Genomic DNA, 27,798 nt, shown 5'->3' with positions numbered 1-27,798 from the left:
GAGATTATATCAACAGGAACTGTTTACCCACCATTCAGCATGGGTTGCCTTCAGAATGATGGAGTAGCCAGTTATTCAACCTCTTCTGATTCCTTCAGGGATTAAGTTTGATCCAGTGCAAGTCAGGCCTCAGGACTGCACTGCAGTGCGGTTGCTTAGCTAAGCTCCACTTACCTGGAAAAGCTATTTGGGCACGAATGGTAATGGAAACCGGTCTGAAACATCAGGCACAGTTGAGTGAGAAAAAATCCACGGATTATTTTCAGAGAAAACAAATGAACAGGAAGTTGCTATGGCCGAAATCACAATTATACCCTTATGCTTCTCAAGAAACCCTCAGTGGCTCCCTACAGCCTGCCAACAGGCCCCAAGTCCCTGCCGTAAGTCACACGCTGACCACAGTGTACCATTCCCACCTCATTTTCAGCCACTCGTATCGCCCACCTTCATTCTACTTTCCGGCCTCTGTAAGAGCCCGTCTACAGAGAGAGCCAGCTTCCGCGAGGCTCCCTTCTTCCGAAACGCCCTCCCTCTTCCTCCCTGCTCCACCGTAGGCTCCATCCCCACCCAGTCCCCTCTATCATGGACCACAGCGTCTGGGTCAACACGAAACTTCCTGTGACTCTGCTCCTCTCCTCTTGTGTGTCGTTCTTTAGGAGCAGGACCCGCGGTCCCATCGGCCCTGGCAAGTACGGCTACGGCAAGGCCCCGTACATCTTACCGCTGCAGACGGACTCTGAACACTCGCCGCAGAGACTTCGGAGGCAGAGGCCCCCCACCCGGCATTCCAGGTCCCAGGGGGCGTCTGGTCCGAGCCACGGCTATGGCCCGGCAGCCCACCGGGCGCCCCAGCACAGGCCTCTGTACCAGAGTGACAGTGGCCCCCGTTCGGGACTGCAGACCTCTGAGGCCTCCATCTACCAGCTGCCTCTGACCCACGACCGAGGCTTTCCGGCAGCTTCGAGTCTCTTCCATGGCCCGGAAGCCAGCAGCAGCCACGGCATGGGGCCCCACGGGGCAGCTCAGAGCTTCTCGCAGCCTGCCCTGTCCACAGCCATCTCCTGCATCGGGGCCTATCGGCAGTACAAGCTGTGTAACACTAACGTGAGTACACACCGCCTCACACCGGGCCGGGAGACAGCTGCCGGTCCCCCCGCTCTGCTTGGCCACGGAACACGCAGAAGACAGCAAGGGCAGGGTCTTTTAGGCCGTCCTGATGCCCCCCTTTATCTTCTCTCCCTTTTGCTCTCCATGTATTCTCCGTGGATACTTCTCATTTTCACAACATTGTCACTGTTGTAACTTAGGAGTAACTTCTTAAATAGCTCACTGACAGTCATTGTTGCTACATATCAAACAACTTCCAGATTCTCAGTGACTTTGTAGCAGCGGTATTTACCTGTGTGCACAGGTCCGCGGGTCAAGTGCTGTTTGGCTGTTGGGCTAACTCAAGGCCAATGGCGGTGGTGCCGAAGAAGTGGGAGTCGGGGGAGGTTTGACTCGCATCAGTACCATCCGGGAAGTCTCCTGCCGTTCCAGGTGTGAGCACTCTGGATTCTGTAGGAGGAGGAAGTCTGAGAGTGAGTAACTTGCTGCAGATTGCATAGCTGATCTGTGGCAAAACAAATTATAAACGGAAACTCCATGAGAAGACGAAGTGTGGTTTTTAAAAAAAATATCAGTTGAAAGACTACATGCTAAAGAGAAAGGGATAAGAGAATGTTTAAAGGTTAAATTTCCAAGCTGCTATATTTTTCATTAATAATTTAATCTGCCTTAATATTCTGTTACTGGGTAACAGGACAGCTGTTATATATTAGCTTCAATTCTCTCATTAAAAATATATTTCCTGCTATAGAGTCCATAGAAATGACTTAATTTGTGATTTTAATAATTCCTCTGAATGCCTGGATTGCTTTCTAGCTTTTCTTCCATGGACAGACTTCAGGAATTATTAATTTTTGTAAAGCAGTCATTTTTCTAAAGCCATTACTAATCGGTCAACCATTAAGTCTTAATTAAGCACCGTCCCTTGTCTTATAACAGACCAGGTGCCGTGGAAGATGAAAGAAAAGTCATATTATCTATCTCGCAGAGTTAGGAGGATCAAATGAGGTGATATTGAGAAAGGGCTTCATAAATCAAAGAGAAATATTTGTGTCCATGGTCAGACAAGGTCCCTGTTCTTGAATATCTTTACTTTCCTTTTAAAATGAAATGAGTTCATTTCTAAAGTAGAACACATTGTCCCGTTGACTAGTATGTTTCTTAATTTCGAAGATCACATAAACCAGAAAGAGACGGAACCAGAGAGAGGGCATTTGGCATGTATGGGGACCCGAGGTCTACTTCGTATTTCTTTCACTTCGCCTCCGCCTTTCAAGCACGCACGGTTTTGCTAGACCTTTCCTGCCGACAGCAGGGCTGCCTCTCTCCGTGTAGACGCTGTGTCTTCTGTGGGTGCTAAGATGACTTCCCTGCTAAGGACATTGAATTGCGAGGAATGTTAGACAACTCTTGTGAATTTATGATGCCGGCCATCATTTTGGTGGGTGGCCAAAGTAGCATCTCAAAGCCGGGACAGAGAGGTGAATGTCGACAAAGGATTATACGGCTCTAGTTCCCTTCTCTTGACTGCAACATGTCACACAGTGTCCTCCCCAGTGCCCCCCATCATCCCAGGACTTGTCCTACGTACCCTTATTGAGAGATGTCACTCCTTAGAGGGCTCATTACTGCCTATCTTCATTTTTTAAATTAATAAAAATTATTTTTGAGAGAGAGTGACAGAGAGGCAGAGACAGAGAGACAGAGTGCCAGCAGGAGAAGAACAGAGAGAGGGAGACACAGAATCTGAAACAGGCTCCAGGCTCTGAGCTGTCAGCACACAGCCCGACGTGGGGCTCAAATCCACGAACCACGAGATCATGACCTGAGCCCAAGCTGAACACTTACCTGACGGAGTCACCCTGGCACCCTGTTTTTTAATTTTTTTTTAATCTTTGTTTAATCTTTATTTTTGAGAGAGAGGGAGGGAGAGCCTATCTTCTTTTTGTAAGCCCCTGGCTTCTTGGTACTTGGGCCATCTCCCAAACCCCATGAACACCTTAAAACTCCCTGTGTTAGGGGCCCCGAAGACCTTTTCTAGGTTTGGTGATTTGCTGGGAGGACTCACAGTTATGATTTACTACAGCAAAAGGATACAGAGCAAAATAAGCAAAGAGAAAGGCGCCCAGGGCCAAGTCTAGAGGAAACCGGGCACCGGCTTCTGTTAGTCCACACAGGACATGCTCAGTTCCCTCAGCAGTGAGTTGTGACAGCACACGTGAACTGTTGTCTACCAGGGGAGCTCATTAGAGACTCTGTGCCCGAGGTTTTTATTGGGAGCTGGTCACATAGGCACCCTCTGCCTGCCACATACCAAAATTCCAGACTCCCGGTGGGAAAGCCGGTGTTCGGCATAAATTAGATCACTTGTCCAAATAGTTTGGGCATGTAAGTCTCCCTTATCACTTCGGGGGTGACAGAAAGCCTTCTGAAATCCAAGCTCCCGGATGCCAGCCAAGGACCACTCTTGGAAGCAGGCCTTTCTGAAGAGAGCTGTCTCAGCCCTGCCGTGTTGAGTTAACTTGCACACTTACCACGTGGATCAGGTGCTCTGACACCTTTGCGTGGAGGACCTCACATCGACATTTCCATAGCCTCCCAAGTGGGCAATGTGAAGAGATAGCATGAATCTACAGATTGTGCAGGTCTTCCTACTCAAAGAAGAAAGAGGTACGGGGCAGTATTGTGAAAAATCATACTAGTCTATTAAGGAATACAGGTCATAGCTTATGTCCTCCAAAGAATCAGAAAGGAATACATGCATTTAGAGATCTCTCCCGCTTCCTATCTGGGAGAAGAAAGAGAAGGAAAAGTGGGCCAGGGCGGGTCGGAAACATCCCCTGATTTCAGAACATCATCCCGTAAACTGAGTGCCCGGTATAGGCCACCCAACTTCTCAGTGGAATATCCCACTTCCTAAGACTACCCCCATGGTAGAGGCCTCAGCTGTGAGGTGTATGGTAACGCATCTAAGGGGAGGTGCAACTTAGGGGAAATGGTTTTGCAGACTTCCTGATCCCAGAGCCGTCTCCTCACTGATCACGATCCCCCCTTCAATGTTCTTGTGGTCCAGTGATGGAGAAGGCACCCAGTGTAGCAGCGTGTAAGTCACTGCACTTGGGGCTGGAGCACTCAGTGAAGGGGAGGAACTTTGGGAGCACAGAAGAGGGGGCCCCTGGGTTGGAGAAGACTCCATCGAGGAGGAAACAGCTAAGCTAAGCTTCTAAGGATAGTCAAAGAAGAGAAAGGGGTGATCGAGAGTAAAAGAAACAGCTTTGTCAGAGACTGGGCGTCAGGGCTGTATCAGCGCGTCAGGTGCAGTAATGCTTTGGCCTGTAGTGAAGACCCTCTTTCCTTTCCCTCTCGCCTCCTCTTATCCACTTTAAATCATCAGTCTTTTTTTTTTTTGTAAATCTTTACTTATTTTTTATTTAAAAAACTTTATGTTTATTTATTTTTGAGAATGAGAGAGATAGACCATTCTCAGGGGAGGGGCAGAGAGAGAGGGAGACACAGAATCTGAATCAGGCTCCAGGCTCTGAGCTGTCAGCACAGAGCCCGACATGGGGCTCGGACCCACAAACCGTAAGATCATGACCTGAGCCGAAGTCGGACACTTAAGGGACTGAGCCACCCAGGCGCCCCAGAATAATCATTCTTAATGGGGAATTTGTTCTTTAATGTCTCAAAATACAGAGGTTTCACACGGGTCTTGCTTAACTTTCATACATGAGACAGATGCTCGAGAAGCTTTTAAAACACAGTGCAGAGTCAGAAAGCGATTCTAATCCACTGGTTTAATTCAATGTTAGGCTGCAGGGCGTCAGAGATAACGGGCTCGGGAGCGGCCTGTCTGTAAGTAAGCCTCAGTTTCCTTGGGCAAGGCGCCTAACTCCCTGGGACCATCTGTGAAGCAGGATCACAGTAACACCAACTCCAGCGTGTTGATCACGTACATAAGGAGCTGACACGTTGTTAGGAAATAAAGCGTTCTGACCTGGATGAGGTCACATGAATGGATGAACGTGGCTTGCGTGCCTCTCGGGACCTGGTTGCGGAGCACGGTTTCCCCATATCGCTTTCCAAGTGCTTAGTCATGAAAGTGGATGAAGTGGTCAGACTTGCTCAGAGTCCCCTTTTGTCCTCTGGATTAGCTGGGGTTCAGAGTCCTTTTCCTTCCCCAACAATAAAACACAATTGCTGAGGGCCTCAACAGGGCAACTGAGATGTAGACTCAGTGTAATCACCCTTGAAACAGGTGTCAAGTAACGAGAAAGTAAAACTATAGATCAGTTGGTGCCAGTGAGTGCTTTTCCCCCTCAAAAGTGCATGTTTAATGTGAAGCCCTACCTCGTGATGTCATCTGGGAATTTTAAGCATTCTAGTGTGTCTTCAGGATTGTTTGACTCATATTAAGATTTCCTCTATGAAATAATGTAAGATCAATAATAAACGCAGTACTACTGATCTCGGAATGTAGGCTTTAAAGATAAAGAAGGGTTTTTATTTTTTTTCCTTGTTTACATTGTATATGAGAAAGGTAAGATGCAAGCCCCAGTATAGATAGAGAATCTTACGGTCTTTTATTTTTTTACTTTTATTTTATTATTTTTTAGAGAGAGAGAATGTGAGCTGGGAGAGGGGCAGAGGGAGAGAGGAAGGGAGAGAATCTTAAGCACACTCCGTGCTCAGCCAAAGAGCCCAACACGAGGCTTGATCCCACAACTCTGGGATCATGATCTGAGCTGAAATCAAGAGTTGAATGCTCAACACACTGAGCCACCCAGGTGCCCGGAGAATCTTAACGGCTTTGTAAACCAGACATCAATCGTAGTTCTTCCTTGGCGTCCGTAAACACAGCGTAGCTGTCAACAGTGGGATCAGGTGTTTGGCTGTGGGTCAGGGACACTGGGATTGAAGCAAGTTCTGGTTCTAAGTGACTAAGAGTCCAGTGGGGGAGAGAGACTTGTAAGCCCTGCGCTTTCTCGGCTGTGGCTAAAAGTCATGAGTGCTCAAGGAATCCAGCAGATAGGTTTCTTCTCCGTGGAAGTTCATCAAAGGCCAAGACTTGGAAGCAAAAGACCTGGAGTCTTAACAAGGGTAAAACAGGGGAAGGAGAGAACCAATGGGCAGACCCTCTGGTGCCTGGGGGATGCAGTTAAAATGCTGCCCACTGGCTGTTGCTGGGGGGTTGTATTATGATTTGCTGATGCAGTAACCACCAAGACACCTTATGCCCTTTGTCTGAGAGGCTTTCGATGTCTGTCTCCCCACCTTCTCTTCAGCGCTTTCTCCCCAGGGGACAATGACACTCCTGCTCCTCCGGTGAAGAGAGGCTGTAGTGAGTCAGCTGGTGCGGGGAGGTTTCGGGGTTATGATTTTAAAGGGCTTCGTTGCCAAAGGAGACATGATCCTGACTTTAGACAGAGTGCACTTAACGTTACGGGGAAAAACCCAGGGGGCTGAAAGCAGCTTTTAGCAAACACGGATGTGATGAGTTCTGATATCCGTGACTCTCCGGGAAATTTCCCTGGAGTGGGACTGGCTTCAGACAGTGGATTTGTTTCTGTCTGGAAGTAAGTGAAAACGAAGGGAAGATGTTGGACAAATCTCAAATGTAGCGAAGCTCTTAGAACGCCTGTAGGCCGATTCTAATTCTACCCTGTGTCTAGTTTCCTGTTGAATGAAAGAGGAGCAGAGAAACAACCTCCTGACTGCACGTTTAGGGAGGAACTTAGCAAATGGGCCAGGTCAAGAATGCAGAACAATTCTGCAAGATGTTAGTTCCATGTAACTGGGGGCTCAACCTAAGTTTCTCCTGTCATGAGTTTGTCACCAGCTTCCTTATCTAGGAGATAGAAGCTGGCGCTTTCTACATCATTCTCCTTTCCACCTTCTCCGACCACTCGGAATTTCCCATAGAGAGTCCTCTTCCTGGGGCACCTGGGTGGCTCAGTCGGTTGAGGGTCCATCTTCGTCTCAGGTCATGATCTCCCAGTTCATGAGTTTGAGCCCTGTGTCGGGCCCTGTGATGACAGCTGGGAGCCTGGAGCCTGCTTTGGATTCTGTGTCTCCCTCTCTCTCTGACCGTTTCATGCTTGCACTCTGTCTCTCTCTCAAAAATAAATAAACATTTAAAAAAAATTAAAAAAAAGAAAGTCTTCCTCCTGACCTTTTCTTACTCAGTCAGTGACCTTTCATACATATATATGAAATATGTATGTGAATATTAAATATATTTGTTAAATACTTACATATTTAATATAAATATTTAAGTATATGTTTCATATAAATATACTGGAAAGATATGAGTCACACATATATATTGAGTTGTTCACAGTTGTCACTTCTAATAATTATAGAAAGTAGTGCAGATAATAAGAAATACAACAGTGGCAGAGAGAGCTATTACCTAGTCCCTCTCCCTAGATGTAACTGGAGTCAATTACATTCCCCCTCCCACCCCCGCACCGTGCAGAGCCCAACATGGGGCTTGAACTCACGACTCTAAGATCTGACTGAGCCACCCGGGTGCCCCTCTGGTTTTTCTTTAAAATATTGAATGAGGTTGGCTTGTTTTGTTTTGTTTTTAGGTATTTTATTTATTTATTTTTAAGCAAATAAGAATTTTTAAGTAAATTCTTTGCCCAATGTGGGCTTTGAACTCACAGCCCCGAGGTCAAGATCTGAGCTGAGATGGAGTCAGATGCTTAGCCCACTGAGCCACCCAGGTACCCCACAGTCAATCATTTGAAGTTTTAATTACTAGGGTCATTGTCTTTGTAACTCTAATAGTATACCTCTGCTTCTTGAAACATCAACTTCAAATTTTCTTCATCAACTCCTCACTCCAAAAAGAGAAATGACCCCCTTTCCTCCCACTCTGCTGATCCCTGTTACCCGCATTTTTATTTTCAGTTATATTTTTAATTACATGTATGTTCACAATTTTTATTTCTTGATTTATCAACGTTAGGTAGGATCAGTTAACTCCTTGTTTTGCAAGATTAGAAATTTAGTGTCCAATGTGCTGAATTACATGTGTCAACTGATGTAGTTTTCTCTTCTTGGCCTGTGAAATCCCTAATCACGAGGGATTCTTCTCTGTATCCTGCACAATCCCAGCACCTGACACATCGTAGTGGGGGCACAGTGAATATCGGCCTTTGAAGGAATTTCACCCGCTGTCCTAGCAGATAGCAGAGGGGAAGGAAGCCACTCTTACTAACATGATCCCTAATGCAACAACTAGGGGGAGTAGAAGTTTTAAATGTTTAAAAAAAAGTTTACATTTCGCTATAAACTTTCTGATTAGTTAGAAAATAGATGTTCTTGTTTTGATCTTTTTTTTTTTTTTAAGTTTATTGATTTATTTTGAGAGAAACAGAGAGCGAGCAGGGGAGGGGCAGAGAGAGGGAGAAAGAGAGAGAATCCCAAGCAGGCTCTGCACCATCAGCACAGAGCCTGATACCGGGCTCAAACTCACAAACCGTAAGATCCTGACCAGAGCTGAAACCAAGTCAGATGCTTAACCGACCGAGCCGCCCAGGTGCCCCCTGGTTTAGATCTTCTTACAGGCATAGAGATATATAAATCTAAGGAAGGAGAAATAATAAGCACTACTGGGATAAGTCTAGATTTCTATGAACATTTATCCAGAGTAATTAAAACATGTGGTTCTCCTGGGCAAATAGATGGGCTTAGTCATATTAACATCCTTTGGGTCTTTGACGTATGTTTTGAAGAAGAGGGAAACACCTTTTTCTAGAACATTATGAACTTGGATGGGGGAGAAAAGGTGTTTGAGAACTAAGAAAACCTCAGGATTTTTGTGTTTTTGTTGACGTTGTTGTTTTGTTTTAAATCCCAAACCCTGACCCAACTCTTTTGGACAAAGCAATTTACTGACTATCTAGAGAGCACTAGAAGTAGTAGCAGGTGGCAAGAGTTTTGCGAGGTTGAATTTGTTCCAAGTGACTTGTGAAAGCAGATATGAAACATATTTGAAAAATGTGCTGGATAATTTGTAAGAAATTTTGATCCATGGTCGTATTATTCCATTATTCTCCAGCTGGAAAACAAAGCTCCTTCTTCCAGCTGTGGAAAAGAAAGGGGAGTGTTTGCTCAGAACACCTACCTGTCAGGCTCTTGAAGCTTCTGGAACTGCTGGAGTCATATTTTTCCCTTTTAATGTTTCTTTATTTTTGAGAGAGAGAGAGAGAGGAGAGAGACAGAGGTAGAGCTCAAACCGGGGAGGGACAGAGAGAGAGAGGGAGACACAGAATCCGAAGCAGGCTCCAGGCTTTGAGCTGTCAGCAGAGAGCCCAGTGTGGGGCTCGAACCCACAAAATGTGAGATCATGACCTGAGCCGAAGTCAGACATTTAATCGACTAAGCCACCCAGGCGCCCCGTTGTTGGAGTTATCTTTGATGTCTACTTATATTCCAGTTCAGCTAACATTTACTGGGCATTATTATGAGCTAGAAATGTTCATGTATTACTAAATTAATCTTCACAAAAATCCCTGCGGGGTAGGAGTGGCTCAGGGCTTGTTACTGAAATGCAGTAATTTAAGTTTAGGGAAGCGAGTGCTTTGCCCAAGGTCACATGCCCAAGGTCACTTTCCCATGGCAGAGTAGGGACATTTTCCAGATTTCTTTTTTTTGATTTCTTCACTGGGATGATGTTAAATACATCGTACGTTGTTATGTTTGTACTGGTCTTTTGATTGAATCTGGAGCAGTGCAGAGGATAATAAAAAACATATGCGTGTCTGACCCAGGAAGACATGTCCCTTGGTACCACCTTCGTTGGGCATGATGCCCTTCAGTCCTTCAGTTGACTGAGGAGCTGAATGTAATTATCAGAAGGTAAGTATGTGGCCACCAAGAGTGGCCCCTGGAGCAGTGAAGTTAGGTGCAGATAGTTGTCATTTCGGATTACCCAGGGTCGCTAGAAACATAGCCCTAGTTTCCATAATACTCTTTGTAGCTCATAGCAACCCGAGGCAATGGTCTAGATGGAACTTCGGACAGGCCTGAAGTGCTTTATAAGGATTCAACTCATTACATGAAAGCACATCCTTTTCCTTTTTCCCATAAGAGACCAGTGGAAACATCTGTCCCTCTAGGGATGGAAGGAAGTCATTTGAAGGGAGGTTCTCTCCCAGAGGCATTTCATGGCAATGAGGCTCCGGTCTTTGCTAGCCCCATCCTGTGAGCCTGATCTCTATCTACCCGGCTTTTCCCTTCCACTTTTCTGGCCTGAAGATGACAAAAATCTCTGCCCATGGAAAAGATTAGTGGCTGCAGGAAATCTGCCCAAAGCCAACTTGCTGTGTAAAATTGAGACAGTTACTGATAAGGTGAGGGTGACTCAGTCTGCGGCATCAGGAAACAACCCACTTAGAATGTAACAACTGTAAAATGATCTGTAACCGGCAAGTTTTCACTTCAGGGAGTCTGTCGGAATGAGAGGAGATCATATACCGATAGTAAGTAGTATGACAAGTACCAACAGATGTAACCCACAAAAGCTGTGAAGCAGAATTTCCCCAGCCCTGCTTGGTTTTCATCCTCAGTCCACAACTGCCTGATCGTTAGAGCTGAGGCCCCTTCCCCAGGCCTTGGAGGCTGGATCTGACCTTGGGCTCAAAGACTTCTCAGGCAAGGAGTTAAGACTCTCCTGTCTGAGGACCCATCACAAATTAACTTTGCTATCCACCCAGTCGTGAAGGCCATCATAGTATGGTGGTTAATGGCATGGCTTCTAGACCCAAAGTGTCATTCAAATACTGAATTCACCGTTTATCAGCCCTGTGACTTTGGGCCGCTCATTTAACTTTTGCCGCCTTGGCTTTCTCATCTATAAAATGGGTATAATAGTTGTTGTGAGGATTAAATGAGCTAGTATATGTAAAACATGTGGTGGAATGCTTGACACTTAATAAGTGCTCAGTAAAAGTTAGCTATTCTTTTTTTGTTTTATTTATTTATTTAGAGAGAGCGGGAGAGAGAGCGCACAAATGGGGAAGAGGCAGAGAGAGAGAGAGGGGGAGAGAGAGAGAGAGAGAGAGAGAGAGTCCCAAGCAGGCTTCACACTGTCAGCAGAGCCTGACATGGGGTTCGAGCCCATGAACCACGAGATCATGGCCTGAGCTGAAATCAGGAGTCGGACATTCAACCGACTGAGCCACCCAAGTGCCCCAAAGTTAGCTATTCTTAACATCGTTGTCACCCCAGGCATCTGCCTTGATCACCTTTACCATAATTTCATCGCAGTAACCCACATCCACATCTGGACCCTGTGAGTCTTACATTTCTCTGGCCCGCCCCCTCTCCCACCCTTTAATTGGCAGGTGTGCCAGCATCATGTGAGCCCCTGCGGTGGGAACATCTAGGGCCATGCCAGGGCCCCTGGTCACCTAGTGCTGCATCCTCCCCTGCTAGCTACAGGCTGTATACCGTAGGCACCCTACTGGGCTTAGCTGCCTTCGGGCAACAGGAAGTGGATTTGTTGCCTCAGCCCCTGACCCCCCACTGTGGGTCTAATGCCACAGGAAGCTCTTTCTCCCCAGGAAGTAACTGGGCCATACTCAGATATAAAGCACTTGTTGGTGACCTGACACAGGGTATCCTGAATGATCCATCACAGGTGACTATTAGCTTCTTAGATGCATCTGGACATAGTAAGAGCTTTAGCGGGACATTAAAATCTACCATAAGATTGTAAATTATAAGCACATGCAAAGCTGGCAAAGGGCCAAAGTGTTTGGAAGGGCTCAGCGAGGATACATCTTTATTACATAAACATTACATATATATTGCTGAAAAATTAGTGCAATAAACCAAAAGTTTTCTTTGTGAAAAGAAAAAATCTATAACCCACCTTCCAGAGATAAGGATTTAATCTCTTTCTCTGCACACACTCACACACACACACACACACGCACACACAATCGCTTAGCACTTTTTTCACTTAATGGGCTGTGGACTGCTTTCCATGTCATGAAATACACATTTAGATCATCAAGTACTGATTCCACAAATGCATTGGTTCGTGGTGCACCTATTAGCATATTTTGCTGATGGAAGATGAGAAAGATGTTAAGCAGACTGGCTAAGATTTGGTGGTGTGTAGCTTCCCGTGCTGGCAGCTGCCACCAGGTTGAGTGAGGGGGGGCTTCCGGCTGGAGCCTCATTGCAGAGCAGACTGGCTTTACATAGGTGTGGTTATTTGACGAACAGGACATTGAGCTCACTTGTTCTGGTTTGTTTCCATTGTGAAAAAATGCAACCCAGTAGCTAATCTCTAGTTTCTTTCTCTCTCTCCCTTCCTTCCTTCCTTCCTTCCTTCCTTCCTTCCTTCCTTCCTTCCTTCCTTCCTTCCTTCCTTCTTTCCTTCCTTCCTTCCTTCCTTTCTTTCTTCTTTCTTTCTTCCTTTCCTCCTTTCCTTCTTTCCTTTCTTTCTCTCTCCTTCCTTCCTTCCTTCCTTCCTTCCTTCCTTCCTTCCTTCCTTCCTTCCTTTCGAGTTTATTCATTTCAAGAGACAGAGAGAGACAGAGTGCAAGCATGAGAGGGGCAGAGAGAGAGGGAGACACAGAATCCGAAGCAGGCTCCAGGCTCTGAGCTGTCAGCACAGAGCCCGACGCGGGGCTCGAATCCAAGAACCACGAGATCACGACCTGAGCTGAAGTCTGATCGATGCTTAACCGACTAAGCCCCCGAGGTGCCCTGAGGATCTCTAGTTTCTGATTGTGGCCAGAGGGGGTGGTCAGTGCTCTGGGCTCTGTCCCTCTGTCACTGTAGCCTCCGGAGAGCTGTGCTACTTCTCCAGGCCTCAGTGTCCTCCTTAGAATTAAAGGGATGGATATGACTGTCCCTGCTCTAATACTGTGATTGTGTATTAACTAACATGGAGTAAGATGGCGGCTCGGGTGTGGCTTTTCCTTGCCGCTGAGTTCCGCTGAGCCAGAAACAGCGAGGCGGTTCTTCCTGGGCCCTTTTCTTACCCTCCCAACTGGGGCGAGGCCTGAGAATCTGTATTTTTAACAACCCACTTTGAGATTCTTTCTTGTTGCAAGGATGTCGACATCTCCCAAGTCACCCAACAGATCTCATCCCCATGGAGCTCTAGTTCTGGCCGAAGGGTTGTCGAAAGTATCTGAACCCCAAGTCCTTCATGGTGACAGCTGGGGCCACCGGTCACCTACCCGGCTCCCGGCTCTGGGGACCGCCAGCGCTTGACTTCCAGAGCCTGTGGAGACAGACAGGCTTCCCTGGCCTGTCGGCTTCTCACTGATTGTCAGAGCTCAGCCCACCCCGTCTGTCCACCGGGCCCTTCCTTTCCCACCAGTTTCTATCACGTTCTGCTTCCCATGGCTTCTCGCTCCATATGGTTTGGCTCAGGCTGAAGCAGGGTTATGACCACCCCGGGTGTTTGTACCAGCAGCCTCTCCGGACTATCCTTTTCCAAGCAAGAGATGCTTTTATTCCTTCCTTCTGTTCTACCTGGTTTCATTCCTCCCTCTGTTCCCTCCTCTTCCAAAAGATCTGGTGTTTCTGATACGTACACTGGATTTCTTTAGGAATCCTTCAGGACTCGGAGCTGCCTTATTAGCAGTTTATTCCAGAAACTTTTCATACACAGGGCTTTTAATATTTAAGGGGCCAGATTCCTTTCTCTCTGATTACTAAAACACACACACACCCCGCACACATTTAAATAAGAATGTACTTAGGTTTTAAAAAGGCTCGATCGTGCTTTATCCCTGACTTGAATTAGAGATTCTGATCTTATTATTATATTTCACATTTATTTATTTCATGTTGCAATTTGCGCAAACGTATCATCTGTAAATAGGAAAGAAACTAGAGGGAGCTGGATATTGTCTTTGATTAGTCTCGTATATCAGAATCACCTGAGAATTTGATAAAATATGGATTCCTGGATCTCATCCCAGACTTACTAACTAGCCATCCTTGGGGGAGGGACCTGGGACTTTGCATTTCCCAGGAGATCTCTGGGTGATTCTTTTGCATGCTAAAGGCTGGGAGCTCTGGCAGTAGATGATGGAGAACATTTAGACCAGAATTTAGGCATCATGGGAAGGACGCTGAGATGCAGCCTGGTGGGCACCAGACCACTTAGCCTTAAATCCAGCCTCTGCCTTCCTTGGCCAGGCGGTTCCTCTGTGCCTCTGTTTGCTCATCTGTGAAAAGTCTTCAACACTCTCCTTCTGGCCTCAGTGGTCACGGTGAGGATTAAATGCATTCATACATGTAACATGTTTAAAACCAGACCTGCACATGGTAGGGATTCTGTGCATGCTTGCCGTGAATATTATCCTGTGAGCAGGAACGGCATGAACAAAGGCGAGCAGATGGAAATGGATGGCCTTCTTGGCGTAGGTGAGCAGACCAGTTTGTCAGGAGCCGAAAGTTTCGGTTCGTGGTTTTCAAATTACGGTGCAAAAGCTTAACCTGGGGAGCTTGTTAAAATTTTAGTGTCCTTCCAAAGATTCTGATTTAGTAAACTTGGAATGAAGCCTTGAGATCTGCATTTTAAATTTTTAATGCAGGTGATCAGCACATTTTCAGAAACCCTGGACTTTGGTAGAGGAGGGCCGGCTTTTACAGTTGGAGAGGCCTCCTGGGGTGTGACTGGGGCCACGAAGAGACATGAACACTAACCACATGTTTAATATCTGCTTTGTTAGGTGTGTCCAGAAAGCAGTAGAAGTATCCGGGAGGTTCAGTGTGCATCCTACAACAACAAGCCATTCATGGGCCGGTTTTATGAGTGGGAACCGTTTGCAGAAGGTAAGTGTAGATACAGCCCCATCCATAGGAATTGTTCCTGTCTGTTCCCCAACCCTGCTTCCTTCTGCTCAATGCTGGAAGAATCGGCGAGAGCCTCATCAGAGTGGCATAGGGAGCAAAGTGTGACCCCAGGACGCAGGGGAGCCCGCAGGTAGTTTAGCTCTGGTGACCCTTGGACCATAGTCACGTGGATGAGGTAGTGATAGAAACAAGCAGCATCTGAGTGGGACCGAACAGCGTTCGAAGAACTAGGGTGAGCAAGAGGTTCAGACCAACGTTGTGAGGATTGAACAGGGAAGTTTCCCTTTCTCTTAGCCCTGCTCCAGGGTTCACGTGGTGGCTTCAGAGGACGTGTAGGGCTCTAGAGTAGCCAGTTGTTTGGCTTTTATGTGCAAGGAGGGCCTCACATGCCCTTTGAAGGATTTCCAAAGATGAAACGCCATAGGCAGGCATTGGCCTTGGTACCGAGGTTCTTGCCATTTCAAAATGGCAGAAGATCTGATTGGCAATCCTGCCCTGGATCCCAGGGTCACTTTTCTTAGTCGAAACCGAGGTGATGTCACATGGCTTTAGGACTGAGAAGTATTACTGTCTGGGATATTTCTTCCATCACAGAGAAAGCGGGCTCCTAAGAGGTGGTGGGCAAGCAAAACTCGTGAGGTTCAATGCTGAGTCAAGTTGGCCAAAAGGGGAGAGCCCCGCTGTCTTCGATGTCCACTGCCGGCCCAAGACAGTGGCCGGGGCCCTGGGCATTGGTCAAACCCCAGAGCGCAGAGCACTGCTGCCGGGTTCAGGAGCTGTGGAGAAATTGTCTTAAGAGATGGCCTTGATAGTTGTGCTGATTTCCTGACAAAATCAGTGCCGGGGGGAAGCCAGACTGCGGAAAGTCGTGCTTCAGTGGGGACTCTTGGAGAAGAGGAGGGGGTTACTGGGTATTGGTATCTGCTCTGAAATTGGATGCAAAATTCTTTTTGTCTTTGTTTACTTCTTCAGAGGAGAGTCTGTAGCTTCTCTCGGACGCTCAAGGAGGTGCAGTGACCTCAAAATTGTTAAGAACTAGCTCGACTAAAATACTGGGGTGGTCAGATCCAAACAGGAAGGAAGAACAGATGAAACATAACAGCCAGCTGGATGCAAATGTGAGGGGGGCTGAGAGACTGGAGGGTAAACTAGGGAAGGAGGCCTCAAGTGAGGTTTTGCTGCTGTGAATCAGAGCTTGGCTGTGACCCTTTGCATTCTGAAAAGTGTTGTGTTAAGTGCAATTTGGTGTCCTGATTTGGATCCTGGGACAGAATAAGGGCAAGGGCATTGGTAGAAAACCTGGTGAAATATGCTTCACGTGCATAGTTAAGGGAATAGTATTGTATTGGCAGTAATAGTTTAAAAAAAGTCTTTTAATGTTTACACTATAAATTTTGAGAGAGAGAGAGAGAGCTAGCAGGGGAGAGACAGAGATAGAGAGGAAGAGAGAGAGAATCCCAAGCAGGCTCCACACAGTCAGCACAGAGCCTGAAGTGTGGCTCGAACTCACGAATATGAGATCATGATCTGAGCTAAAACGAAGAGTCAGACGCTTAACCAACTGAGCCACCCAGCCCCCCCCCCCCCCCGCTATTTCTTAGTTTTTATAAATGTACCATGGTTTTTCGGGATGTTAACATTAGGGGAAGCTGGGTGAAGAGCATACAGCAACTCTCCATATGATCTTTGCAAAGATTCCGTAAACCTAAAATGATTTCAAAATAAAAACTTTATTAAAAAGGCATTGTGGCCCCAGTTAGCTAGGTCTTATACACATCCTGATGAGGATAAAATCTAAGACTTGCTTTATCTGGGTGAGGAAGAGGGTGTTGGGTTGAAAAGTATCAGAATGTGACCTTATTTGGAGCCAGGGTTACTGTGAGTGTAAAGGGTTGAGGTTCTATTGGGGTAGAGTGAGCTCTTAATCGAGATTATTAACTAGGGCTCTTGGTTGTAAGGGACAGAAACCCAGTATTTAAACCAGAAAGATATTTTGTTGCTTGTGTTATTCGGAAGTCAGAGTTTCAGAGATACGCATTCCAGCAATTGCCTTTTTCTGCCTTTCTCCATTTCTTAGCTTGTTAACTTCTCTGGTGTGTGAGCAGGCCGACAGGGCTTGGAGCTTGCGATCACAGGGGTAGAGACTCTCTCTCATCTAGTGTTATGGGGTAAATTGTGCCCCGGTGCTCAGGATGATATGCTGAAGCCCTGTCCCCGGTACCTGTTTTTCTTATTTGGAAATCGGGGCTTTGTAGATGTAATAAAGATGCAAGGGAGAGGTCATACCAGAGTAAGGTGAGTCCTTTTTCCAAAATGATTGGTGGCCTTATAAAAAGAGAAGCCATGTGAGGCCACAGGCACAGACAGAGAGAAGACAACCATGTGATGACTGAGGCAGAGATTAAAACAAGTCAAGGAACCAAGAAACACCAAGGATTGCCAGAAACTACCAGAAACGAGGAAGAGGCATGGAAAGATTCCTCCCCAGAGACTCTGGTGGGAGCATGGCCCTGCCCACACCCAGATTCTTGGACTCCAGAACTGTGACGGAATGATGACTTGATGTGTTAAGCCACCCCATTTGCTGTGATATGTTATAGCAGCCTAGGAAGCTAACGTACCTAGTGACTGTTTCAGTCTCATGAGTTTGGGGGCTGGAGGTCCTCGGGCTGCTCAGGTCCTGTGATCAGCTCTCGGTGGGAGGCCCACATCACCAGAGGCAGAGGCAGAGGCAGGGAAGTGGGGATTCGGACACAGAAAAACAAATTCATTAAATACCATTACATACTTCCTGACTATAAGCTGTAAGATTTAAAATGAACCACTTCGAATCGTGGTGTTTCACAAGGTAAAGGAAAGCGCAGAATGGCAGCAGATTAGAAAAATCAGCTCTCTTCTACAATGTGTTCCTCTATCTAGAAGATTCAACATTCTTTGAAGATATTTACGGACGCTAATGTGTCTCAGGCGCCCGTGGTCCCCAAAATCGTATTTACTTTGGCTTTCCTTAAATAATTCTTTTTGTTGCTAAGACTGTTTTCTTGGTTTTGTCCTTCTTTCTCTTAAATGACTCCCAGGCTGACCTGCGGGAGGAAGATGCCGTTAATGCTTCTGCAGGGCATTCAGACTTTCTGTCTGGGTTTTGCACTGGGCTCTTGGTTTTGCTTGGATGTCTGCTGCTATTCGCTTGTGCCCGCTTAGGGAAACAGCTGCACTCACTCAGCCTGATGCCACATAGAATAGTAAAAGCAGAGTACACTCTGATAAACACATTAATTTCACCACAGGTCTCTTCTTAGGCCTTTAATCACGTTTCCTGGATATGGTGATCTATCCTTAGAAAATGCCTCCAGAAATTCACAGAGACCTAGATCTAAAATTGTAAAGATAATGGAGGCAGAGTTAGGGTGCCCATGTGTCCTTGTGTGCCCAGGACAGCAATGATTTGTACCTGTCGCCCAGTCCCCTTTCACTCTCAGAACCATTTTGGGCAATAAATGAGTCCGTCAGCCCAGCTTCCGTGGGACACATCAATAGGAAGACTCTTGCTTAGATGCTGACATTGGGGAATATGGCACTTGTTTTCATGCAGCACTAGACTAGAGTTTTGCTGGGTCACTGTGGGCCACCTAGCAGCAGGCATCAGTCTCAATCCACAAATCAGGGGACAGCTTTGTGTTTGGGTAGCTTAAGTGCAGAGGTGAGGCTGAGTTAGAAGTTGGAGGTTGCCAGCTGGTCACATCAATAGTGCCGCTCTATCTGTCAGAAGTGACTAGGTTATGTTTCAGTAACAAAGAAGTGCCAAGTCGTAATGACTTCGCCAACCAAAGCTTGCCTCTTGTTCACGCTCCATGTGTAAATGTAGTATGTGTTCTGTTGATCCGGGGACCCAGGCTGGTAGAGGCTTTTTGTCTTCTTATGCTCCCACTGAGGCAGGGAAGGGGCATGAGTGAATCACACATGGATTCTTAAAGCTTCCATCAGAAGCTATCCCTGTTGTTTCTGCTCACATCTCATTGGCCACAGCAAGTTACATGTCACACTCAACTTCAAGGGTAGCAGGGGGGTACTATGCCACTGTGTGCTCAAAGGAGGAGAAATGGAGTATCCATGACCCGCCCTGAGGACTAGCACAGGCAAGAAGCTCCGAAAAAATTCCTAGATGCCTTTCTTGGACATCCAGGTGACTTGATTAGACTGCTTGCAAGACTAGTAGATTTTGCTCCAGGGAATATTAAAGGTGCTACGCAGTCTCTAACAGCCACAGGGCCTCAAGCCTTTTAGATCAAGTTCTTCCCTTTGATTAAAGCTCCCAGGCCCAGAGCTGGAACACTGATGTCCAGGTGTGCTGCTGGTTCCTCCGCTGGTCCAGCAGTCTGGCCCTGGCACGGACGCCGCGTTCAGGTGTGGGGCAAGGGCTGCCAGATAAAAGCACCCACCTTGTTATCAAAACCGTGGGTCGTGAGGTTGGAAGGCTTAGGACCGAGTGCTGCTGGGTCTGGGATTAGGATGTTCATGTTTGAACCAACCAGCTTCTCTCATAGGTTCCTGGAACGCTCAACCTGCTGCCCACCCCTCCCGCACAGATAGTCCATAGTCAGGAGCCTTTCCGAGCAGACAGGACAGGCTGTGGGGAAACGAGCGGAGTGTTCCAGAAATACCCTCACAAGTTCCGTTCTCAGGCTGTCTTATGCGTGCCTAGGAATACCTGGCAAGTCTAGGCCCTGTATACTTGGAGAATGAGTATATCACTGGGGACAGAGAGGAATCCCGAGGGCAACTGCTTTGTGAAAACAAAACCATGATTTGGGTTTGATTCACGTTGACTTTGAATAAATGGTAGCGAGATGCTGAGCAGTTGACATTTAAGGGAGATACCTTAGGGTGGTCAACCTATAGTTGAAGTCATTGGCCTTGATGTGACAGTCAAAGCTGCCACAATGGATAAGACACCCTTCAAGAGAGTGTAGAATCGTTACAGACAGAGACATCAAGGAGGCAGCTTTGCACTGTGTCCACATTAGAGAAGCAGGGGGAAGATGCTCAACCGTTAAGCAGGGCTGTGAAGAGAAGGTGTCAGGATGTCACAGTGTCATCTCTTGTATTAATGAAGTCTATTGTGTTTTATAAAGCTCTCTGGTTACATATACCACTGGGAGGATCAAATGAGATAGCAGAAATAGCTTGTCTTTATTGAGCACCTACTACATATGAGGCACAGTTATAAGTGCTAGCTCATTTGATGCTCACAATGACCTTGAGACATGACTGCTATCATCAGCCTCATTCTACAGAAGAAATAGAAACATCGGATGGTTAAATAACCTGTCCCGGGTCACCCAGCTAGTAGGTGAGAGAGCCAGGTTCAAACCCCAGAGTCTGACTACAGAATCTCTACTGTCCATGCATATGGAAGCCAAGAGAAGGATTTGTACAGTTGTGAGTATTTAAGACCAGTCCTTGCATACTTGTTCACACTGGGAAAATTAACACAGTAATTAAAGTTTAGCTTTTCTTAAAAAGCGAGAGAAAGAGAGGGAGAGAGCAAGCACAGGTCAACTAAGCTGAATACTGCAAGAGGTCAAGGAGAGAATGAGAACTGGGAAAATAACACCCCACAATGGGCTGTTGGGAATACCACTGGGAATTTTTGTAAAGTGTCACGAAGAAGGCCTGTTGAGAGTGTTTGCTAGTTTAAGGGGAGAGAGAAAGGTTTGTTTAGAACAGCAGAGAGATGAGGACGTGTGCAGATGGAAAGGAGGAAGTGAATGGAGAGGGAGTCAGGGGTTACGAGAATTACATCCATGAAACTACTCTACCCTAAAAGAAAAATAGGCATTTTCTTTTCTTCCTGGAGAACGTATATTATTGCTTCTCTACAAGGTAATATAATAAGAAAACTCCTCCACCATTTAATAAAAATTCATTTATTCAAGAGAAATGAAAGCAGTCATGTGTCCATAAAAAGATTTAAGAATGTTCACAGCGGCTGTTTTCATAATAGCCCCAGAGCTGGAAACAACCCAAATATCCATCAACAAGATACTGAATAAACAAACTGTAGTACATTCATACAATGGAGTATTACTCAGCGATAAAAAAAAGAACACCCTACTGGTCTGTATAAAAACCTGGATGAATCTCGGAAACATTACGTTGACCAAAATAAGCCAGGTGCAAGAGTACGTTCTGTCTGATCCCATGTACATGATGTTCTAGAACAGGAAAAAGTAGGCTCTGGTGATAGAGATGAGAACAGTGTTTGCCTGTGGGAATGGGGAAGGGTCAGCTGGAAAGGGACATGATAGAACTTTCTAGAGTGATGGTAATGTTTTGTATGATGTTTTACATGGTTGTTACACAGGTGTGTATAGTTGTCAAAGCCCAGTGAACTGTACACTCATGGTTTGTGCATTTTATTATATAAAAATAAGACTTACAAAAGCCCATTATTCTCTTTCCCCTTTTCTGTTTCTGTCTGTCCAATTCTGAAGGTGACATTTAGAGGCAATATAAAATTTCACCATTGTAGAATTGTTCTAAGACTTGTTAGTTCCTCTCTCTCTCTCTCTCTCATTGTATTTTACTTACTCTTTCTTACTGACCATGAAGGAACAAGAGAATTTTAAGGAGAATGGACTACCATGCATAGTATCATTTTTAGAATCATCTAGAATTATAAGGCTTTGTTGGGCATAGAAATCCTCAGATAGGACTAGAAGCTAGACATCTGTATTAGTTAACATTCATTTTTTGCAACCAATAGACACTGATTTTGGCAAAGTCACAACGAAAGGGTTTTATTGGAAAGATATCTAGTAGGTCAGAGAGTCAACAGGAAGTGTGCAGAACCAGGCTTGGCAAAGGACAGAAATCGAGGAAGCTCTGGAGGTCCAGATGGACAGAACTGATGGTCTTCCTTGGGTGCTACTGCTGCAATGGATAAGTTCCAACAGGCTTCTCCACCCAAGATTCAATGCTCTGGAAACAAGTAAGAGCTCAGTTGGCTTGGTATAGGCCACATGCTTACCCCTTGGCCTGAGGGGTGAGGTGTGGGTCCCCTGACTGACATTCCCACCAAGACTTTACACAGCAGAGGAGAATTAATTCCCAAAAAGGAAATACAGATGCCAAACCAAAAGAATGGAGAGTGGATCTTGAATGGCCCCAACCAATGTCCATAACAGAAACTCAAGTCACGCTGACCTCTTGGCTTATCAACTCTCATTTCATCTATAGCATACAGGGCTTCTTGATACCTTTGAGGGGTTATTGGAATTAGAATATAACATGTGGGTATCACTCTTTCATTCTTGTTGTGTTTACATTTCTGAAGATTGCTACAGATTGCCCTCTTTATATGTGTAATGACCTGTAACTGGTGAATCCTCTTTGTTCCTAGACATTCTGGTAGCGTAATTCAAGTTGACTGGGGAGCATTGACACAGGGCATGGGAGAGAGGCTGGGGTTCTGTGGTGCCCATTAGCACCCCACTGCACCCTGGGTCGGGGATGATCTCAGGGAGAAGTGAAGGGGTTAGTTATGACTATGGCCACCCCCCCACCCCCGATTTGCACAGTCCAGGTCACCAGGCTAGCCCTCCCCACCCCCCAGTGGGATTATGTATGTGATGTGCCTCTGGGACATGGCTAGGTCTTGCCTCCACACCGTGTTTCTCTCTATCTGAAGAGCAAGGAGAATGTAGGAATGGAGCAAATAATAATCACATGGAATCTCTGTTCATCTTTTCACTGGGAAATGGAAGATTTTTGAAAAGGAAAGATTGTTTGAGATTGCCCCTGCTGTAGGGTATTCCGGAAAGTGGAAGTGATTCCCGTAAAAGCAGTTTCTTACCTGACACTTGAACCAATGTCGTTTTAAGTAATTAGTCAAGAAAAGCCTCAGGATAGATTGCAACATCTAGTAAGCAGATTCAAGTTCATCTGAATATGAATAACTTTAAGGATTTGAAACATAATGTAGAGCTTAAACGCGTTGCAAAATATTAAATAATGAGACCCAACCCTATTATTTCTGCCTTCCAGGAAGCTCATCTTTCCACAAAGACTGCCCTCCATCCTCAAATATGGCTGGGCAGGGTGGGCAAAGCCTAGGGTCCCTGTAGTGTTCCTATCCTACAGATGCAGGAACTGAGTCTAAGGGCTGGAATAAAATAGAAGGATCAGGTTAAGCAAGAACTTACATAACCACAGCCTGCTGAGCTGAGAGCTGTCGTTTGCCTCTGGGGCTATAGAAGAATTTCTCGCTCCACGCCGTGTAACCTAGCCGGGAGAGATCCATTTCCTCTAAAAACAAACAAATGTGTTTTTGCATCAAGACTCCCCGCCTTGTCCAGGAAATCCCGGGACTCTGTCTTTATCCCTTCTGCCCTCTGAGCAGAGGTCTCTTCTTGTAAATCGGTAGGGACGTGTCCTGAAGGAGCAGCTGGGACATTCTGTTGCACCTTGCACGGACATGGAGAAATTAGTTCTGGGCAGACATCGAGAGGTTGTCAGAGTTAGAGGGTTGAGAGCTAGAAGGTATTCAGCGAATCTGCAGTGGATATTTAAATTGCAAATTCAGCCTGTCCTTTACATATTTATGGAAGAAAGCCTCCGCCACCGGCATGGCCCATCCCCCACAGCTATCAAAGCAACCCTACCTGTCAGTCTCTATTTCTTACAAGTCTCATGGATCAGTGGGACTTGTTTACAAAGGATTAAAGGAAAAACTTGTATATCATCTGTGGTTGGGTGGGAAGAAGGGAGGGGGCTGCATCGGCACTTACTCTTTTACCTAGACAGACTGCTCTACCTGCCTCCTCACAGTGCTTACTTACACTGCCTCAGCCTGTTCTTACAATGCCCCTGCTGTTTACCTAGGAATGACATTTATGGCCTGGCTACCTTTTGGAACCCCGTTGAATGAAATGTCCAGCCTTGCCCTTCAGATATTTGAAAGCAGCCATCTCGTCACCCGGGATCTTGTTTTACCAGCCTACTGAATACCTCCCTTTCCTTCCGCTCCTCCCCTGCGGACTGGGGCATGCTGTTTGCTTCTAGCGTGGCTGTTCTCTTTAGAATATAGTCCATGGGTCACACTAAGTGGTCTCCTAGCCTGTGCCAGCCCTGGCCGAGTGTAGCTGGCTTGTGTGGGACTCGGGACCGAGGGGCGTCATCCGGATTGATGAGTAACATCTTGCCCAGCCCCCGTGCTGCCTTTTTGCTATCTGCCCAGTGTTCAGGGTTTCACTCTTTCAGACTGTGGCTGCATAGGTGCCAATCCACCCTTTCGGTTCTTTGAGAGTTTGGCATGGGTCCCTATTCTTTACTGAACAGAAAAGAGATCCTTAAATGATTCACAGAGTTGACCAAACATTGCATAGGTGTTGTTGCAAATGCCTGTATGTGGCTTCTGTAATCAGGGAAATGATGCAAATAAATATGATGAACTCACATCATTGTATGTTCTCCCTAAAATGTGTTAGCATTTAACAAGTGAAAACCAGGCGATAAGTAACTGATTATGATTTTCCAATGGAAGGCTTGGGGATAGCGAAATAGTGGGGGCAGGACTGGTTTCCAGACTGATCCTTTAAGTTAGGGATTCTTTCAGGAGTGCACTGTATCGAGGTGGAGGAATTAAACCAAGAATAATTTCCAGGGGCCCCTGGGTGGCTCAGTCAGTTAAGCATCCGACTTTGGCTCACGTCATGATCTCATGGTTTGTGGGTTCAAACTCTGCCTCGGGTTCTGTGCGGACAGCTAAGACCCTGGAGCCTGCCTCAGATTCTGTGTCTCCCTCTCTCTCTGGTCCTCTCCCGCTTGTGCTCTGTCTCTCACTCTCTCAAAAATAAAAATAAACATTAAAAAAATTTTCTAAAAACGGAATTGTCTGATACCGATACATTAAGTAGGTTTCATTCTGCTTTTGGAATTGTATTTCCTTTCTGCATCTGAGGCTGTGTCTCCGCCAGCAAAACAAAATTGAAATAGAGGCAATTATTTGTATCTGAATTACCCTGCTTCCAAACCCAGCTCTCTCCAGCCTGAACTGTGGAAAGTACTTGTCATCACATCCTGAGTTCACATGTGTCATTATCACACTTTTGTACCGCAAACCCAAGCTGTACTAACACCTAACTATTTGAGGTCCTTTCAACCCAAATACTTAGCAACTGAGTATTTATTGGGAGATATTTTTTCCTTACGATTAGTAATTGTGATACACATTACCTGGAAATATAAGGCTTTTGTTCACTCACAACCATTTCCGTTCACGTGGGAGAAATTTCTGGATGTTTACTTTCCCCTGCCTTTTCTGTTCTGTGACTGTCCTCTTCTCCATTCTTGCCCCCGGTGGTGTCCTTTGGGCAGCCCGCTGAAGAAGACACACCTGTCTGGCCATTTTATGCTGGGTCTAAAATGGTGCGGGTTCTGTAGCTCCCCCAGGGCAAAGCGGAAGTGGTCATTACTACCTTATTGTCCTTCTGTTCAGCTCGCCCTTCCATGGGCGGTGCTTAGTTCTTTTTCTGGATTTTTTTCATTCTCATTTTGGGTTGTCAGATAGGCATACCATCACCACCACTACCCACCGACAACCCCTGTGAAGAAGCTATGTGTAACTTTGTTGACAAACTTGTATTTGGATATGTTTATTCTTTTTTTTAAAATGTTTTTAATATATATATATATATTTTTTTTTTTTTTTGAGAGAGAGACACACACAGAGTGTGAGCAGGAGAGGGACAGAGAGAGACAGAGACACAGGACCCAAAGTAGGCTCTAGGCTCTGAGCTGCACAGAGCCCGATGCGGGACTCGAACCTACGAACTGTGAGATCATGACCTGAGCTGAAGTCGGACGCTTAACCGACAGAGCCACCCAGGTGCCCCAAGTTTGGATACGTTTAAATGGTTCAGAAGTAAAACAAGGAAAGCCCCCCTATGAATTCTAGTTCTGAACTTAAAGATGGCTAAAAGCAGGTAGCAGTTTTGTAAATGGAAGTGATTAATAACTGATTAGCATCTTTGGAGCTGGTCAATGGAATTTATTTTTTACTTTTTAAATTTTTTTATGGTTTATTTTTGAGACAGAGAGAGACAGAGCATGAGCAGGGGAGGGGCAGAGAGAGAGAGAGAGAGAGGGAGACACAGAATCTGAAGCAGGCTTCAGGCTCTGAGCTGTCAACACAGAGCCCAACGCGGGGCTCGAACCCGCGAACCTCGAGATCATGACCTGAGGCGAAGTTGGCCGCCCAACCGACTGAGCCACCCAGATGCCCCTGGAATTTCTAACTCAAGATTGCTACTTAGCAATTAATAACAAAAAAAGCTTCGGAAAACAAAATTCTGCATTATACTCGGTTAATGTGTTTTTCTCTTAAGCCTTGCTACAGAGATTTTTCACTGTGGAGGCAAGGGCAGCGGTGAGCAGTCCCTGGCTGGGGAGGGAAAGACGGAGCCGCAGCAGGACAGAGAGAGGTGGGTCTGGCAGGGATCCGAGATGCCAGGCTTGCCTTGAGGTTAGCGAAGCCAGAAATCAACAACAGATAGGGCAAGAGGCTGGCATGGCCATCAGAGGTTTCACATGGTTCCTGAATTAACTTTTGCTTTAAAACTTTATGGAGGGAGCCATGATTTATTGGACTGAGTCAAGTTTTGTCCAAGGGAGTGATTTGAAGTTTGGGTTAATCCCTGAAACAGCTTTCATCTAAAGTCATGCTCTAACTAATGATGTTTTGGTTTGTTTTGTTTTAACTGAGCTGCCCATTAAAAATAGGTCAGATTTAGGGGCGCCTGGGTGGCTCAGTCGGTTGAGTGTCCGACTTTGGCTCAGGTCATGATCTCAGGGTTCGTGAGTTCGAGCCTTGCATCGGGCTCTGTGCTGACAGCTCAGAGCCAGGAGCCTGCTTCGGGTTCTTTGTCTCCCTCTCTCTGTCCCTCCCTTGCTGATATTGTCTCTATCTCTCTGTCTCAAAAATAAACATTACAAAAAATAATAATAAAATAGAAATAGGTGAGATTTAAACAGGATAGTGGGGCTTTCGGTTTGGGGTTAAACTTGCAGTAACTGGGATGAGAGAGAGGTGTCTGCAGTGATCATTAGGCCTGCCTGTCCTAGGAAAGGGGAGAAACGGAGGGGAGGGCTCTTGCATTCCAGTTCGTATATGTTACCTCTTGATGCCCAAAATTAGAAAGGGGAAGCATTGCAGATGTATCCAGCCCGAATTCCACTTGTACTCAAGGTGATACAAGTGCTCATCATGTACTAGTTTTGTCACTTGTCTGCTGAGCATGTGGCTCTGGGCGGCTTTGCATGCTTCATAGATGACATCCATCGGTCGTGATGCCTTGTCCCACAGCACGGTTGCTGTGTTTGTTGAAGCCGGGCCTAGAGGTTGGATAAGGAGCTTTAGCAACCCGCTGTGACACCTCGGTGACAAATGTCACCTTTAAAAAGCCCTGCGGCATCTTCTTAGGATGCAGAGGAGTAGGACTCGCCCTATTGACATTTATAACGGTTATCACTCTCCTTCGATGGCCGTTCTCCAGGCTGGGAGTGGGGAGGGGCGTCTGGCGTTTCAGCTCCCACCCTGGCCCCCTGGACCGCTGGGGCCGCTGCCTTTGGAATCAGCTAGTGTAGTGTCCTGCCTCGTGGAGCCTGGCGAGGGCCGTGTCGGGGCTACCCAATGAAACTCTGCCTCGGGACTGGACGAGGGAGTTCAAGTTCACACAGAATGGTAAGGTGCACTTTTCCCCTTAAAAAGAATCGCTGCAGCACGTTGGCATTGATTTGGGCTGCGTTATACTCAGTTTTTGCTCTATGTGAGAGAGAGCCTTGGGGTAG

General features: G+C 46.2%; 1 protein-coding gene across 1 annotated transcript in view; it reads left to right on the top strand.

Moving 5' to 3' along the window:
- Positions 1 to 27,798, top strand: part of THSD4 (thrombospondin type 1 domain containing 4) — a 549,275-nt gene that overhangs the window by 112,311 nt on the left and 409,166 nt on the right. The window contains exons 5-6 of the mRNA XM_039237821.1: positions 657 to 1,104; positions 14,826 to 14,928. Coding sequence (XP_039093752.1) covers positions 657 to 1,104; positions 14,826 to 14,928 — 551 coding nt within the window. The remainder of the gene's footprint in view (positions 1 to 656; positions 1,105 to 14,825; positions 14,929 to 27,798) is intronic.

Source organism: Hyaena hyaena, unplaced genomic scaffold (genome assembly GCF_003009895.1).
Source record: "Hyaena hyaena isolate Hyena2069 unplaced genomic scaffold, ASM300989v1 scaffold_130, whole genome shotgun sequence".
NCBI lineage: Eukaryota > Metazoa > Chordata > Mammalia > Carnivora > Hyaenidae > Hyaena > Hyaena hyaena.
This window is presented reverse-complemented; position numbering and strand designations above follow the sequence as displayed.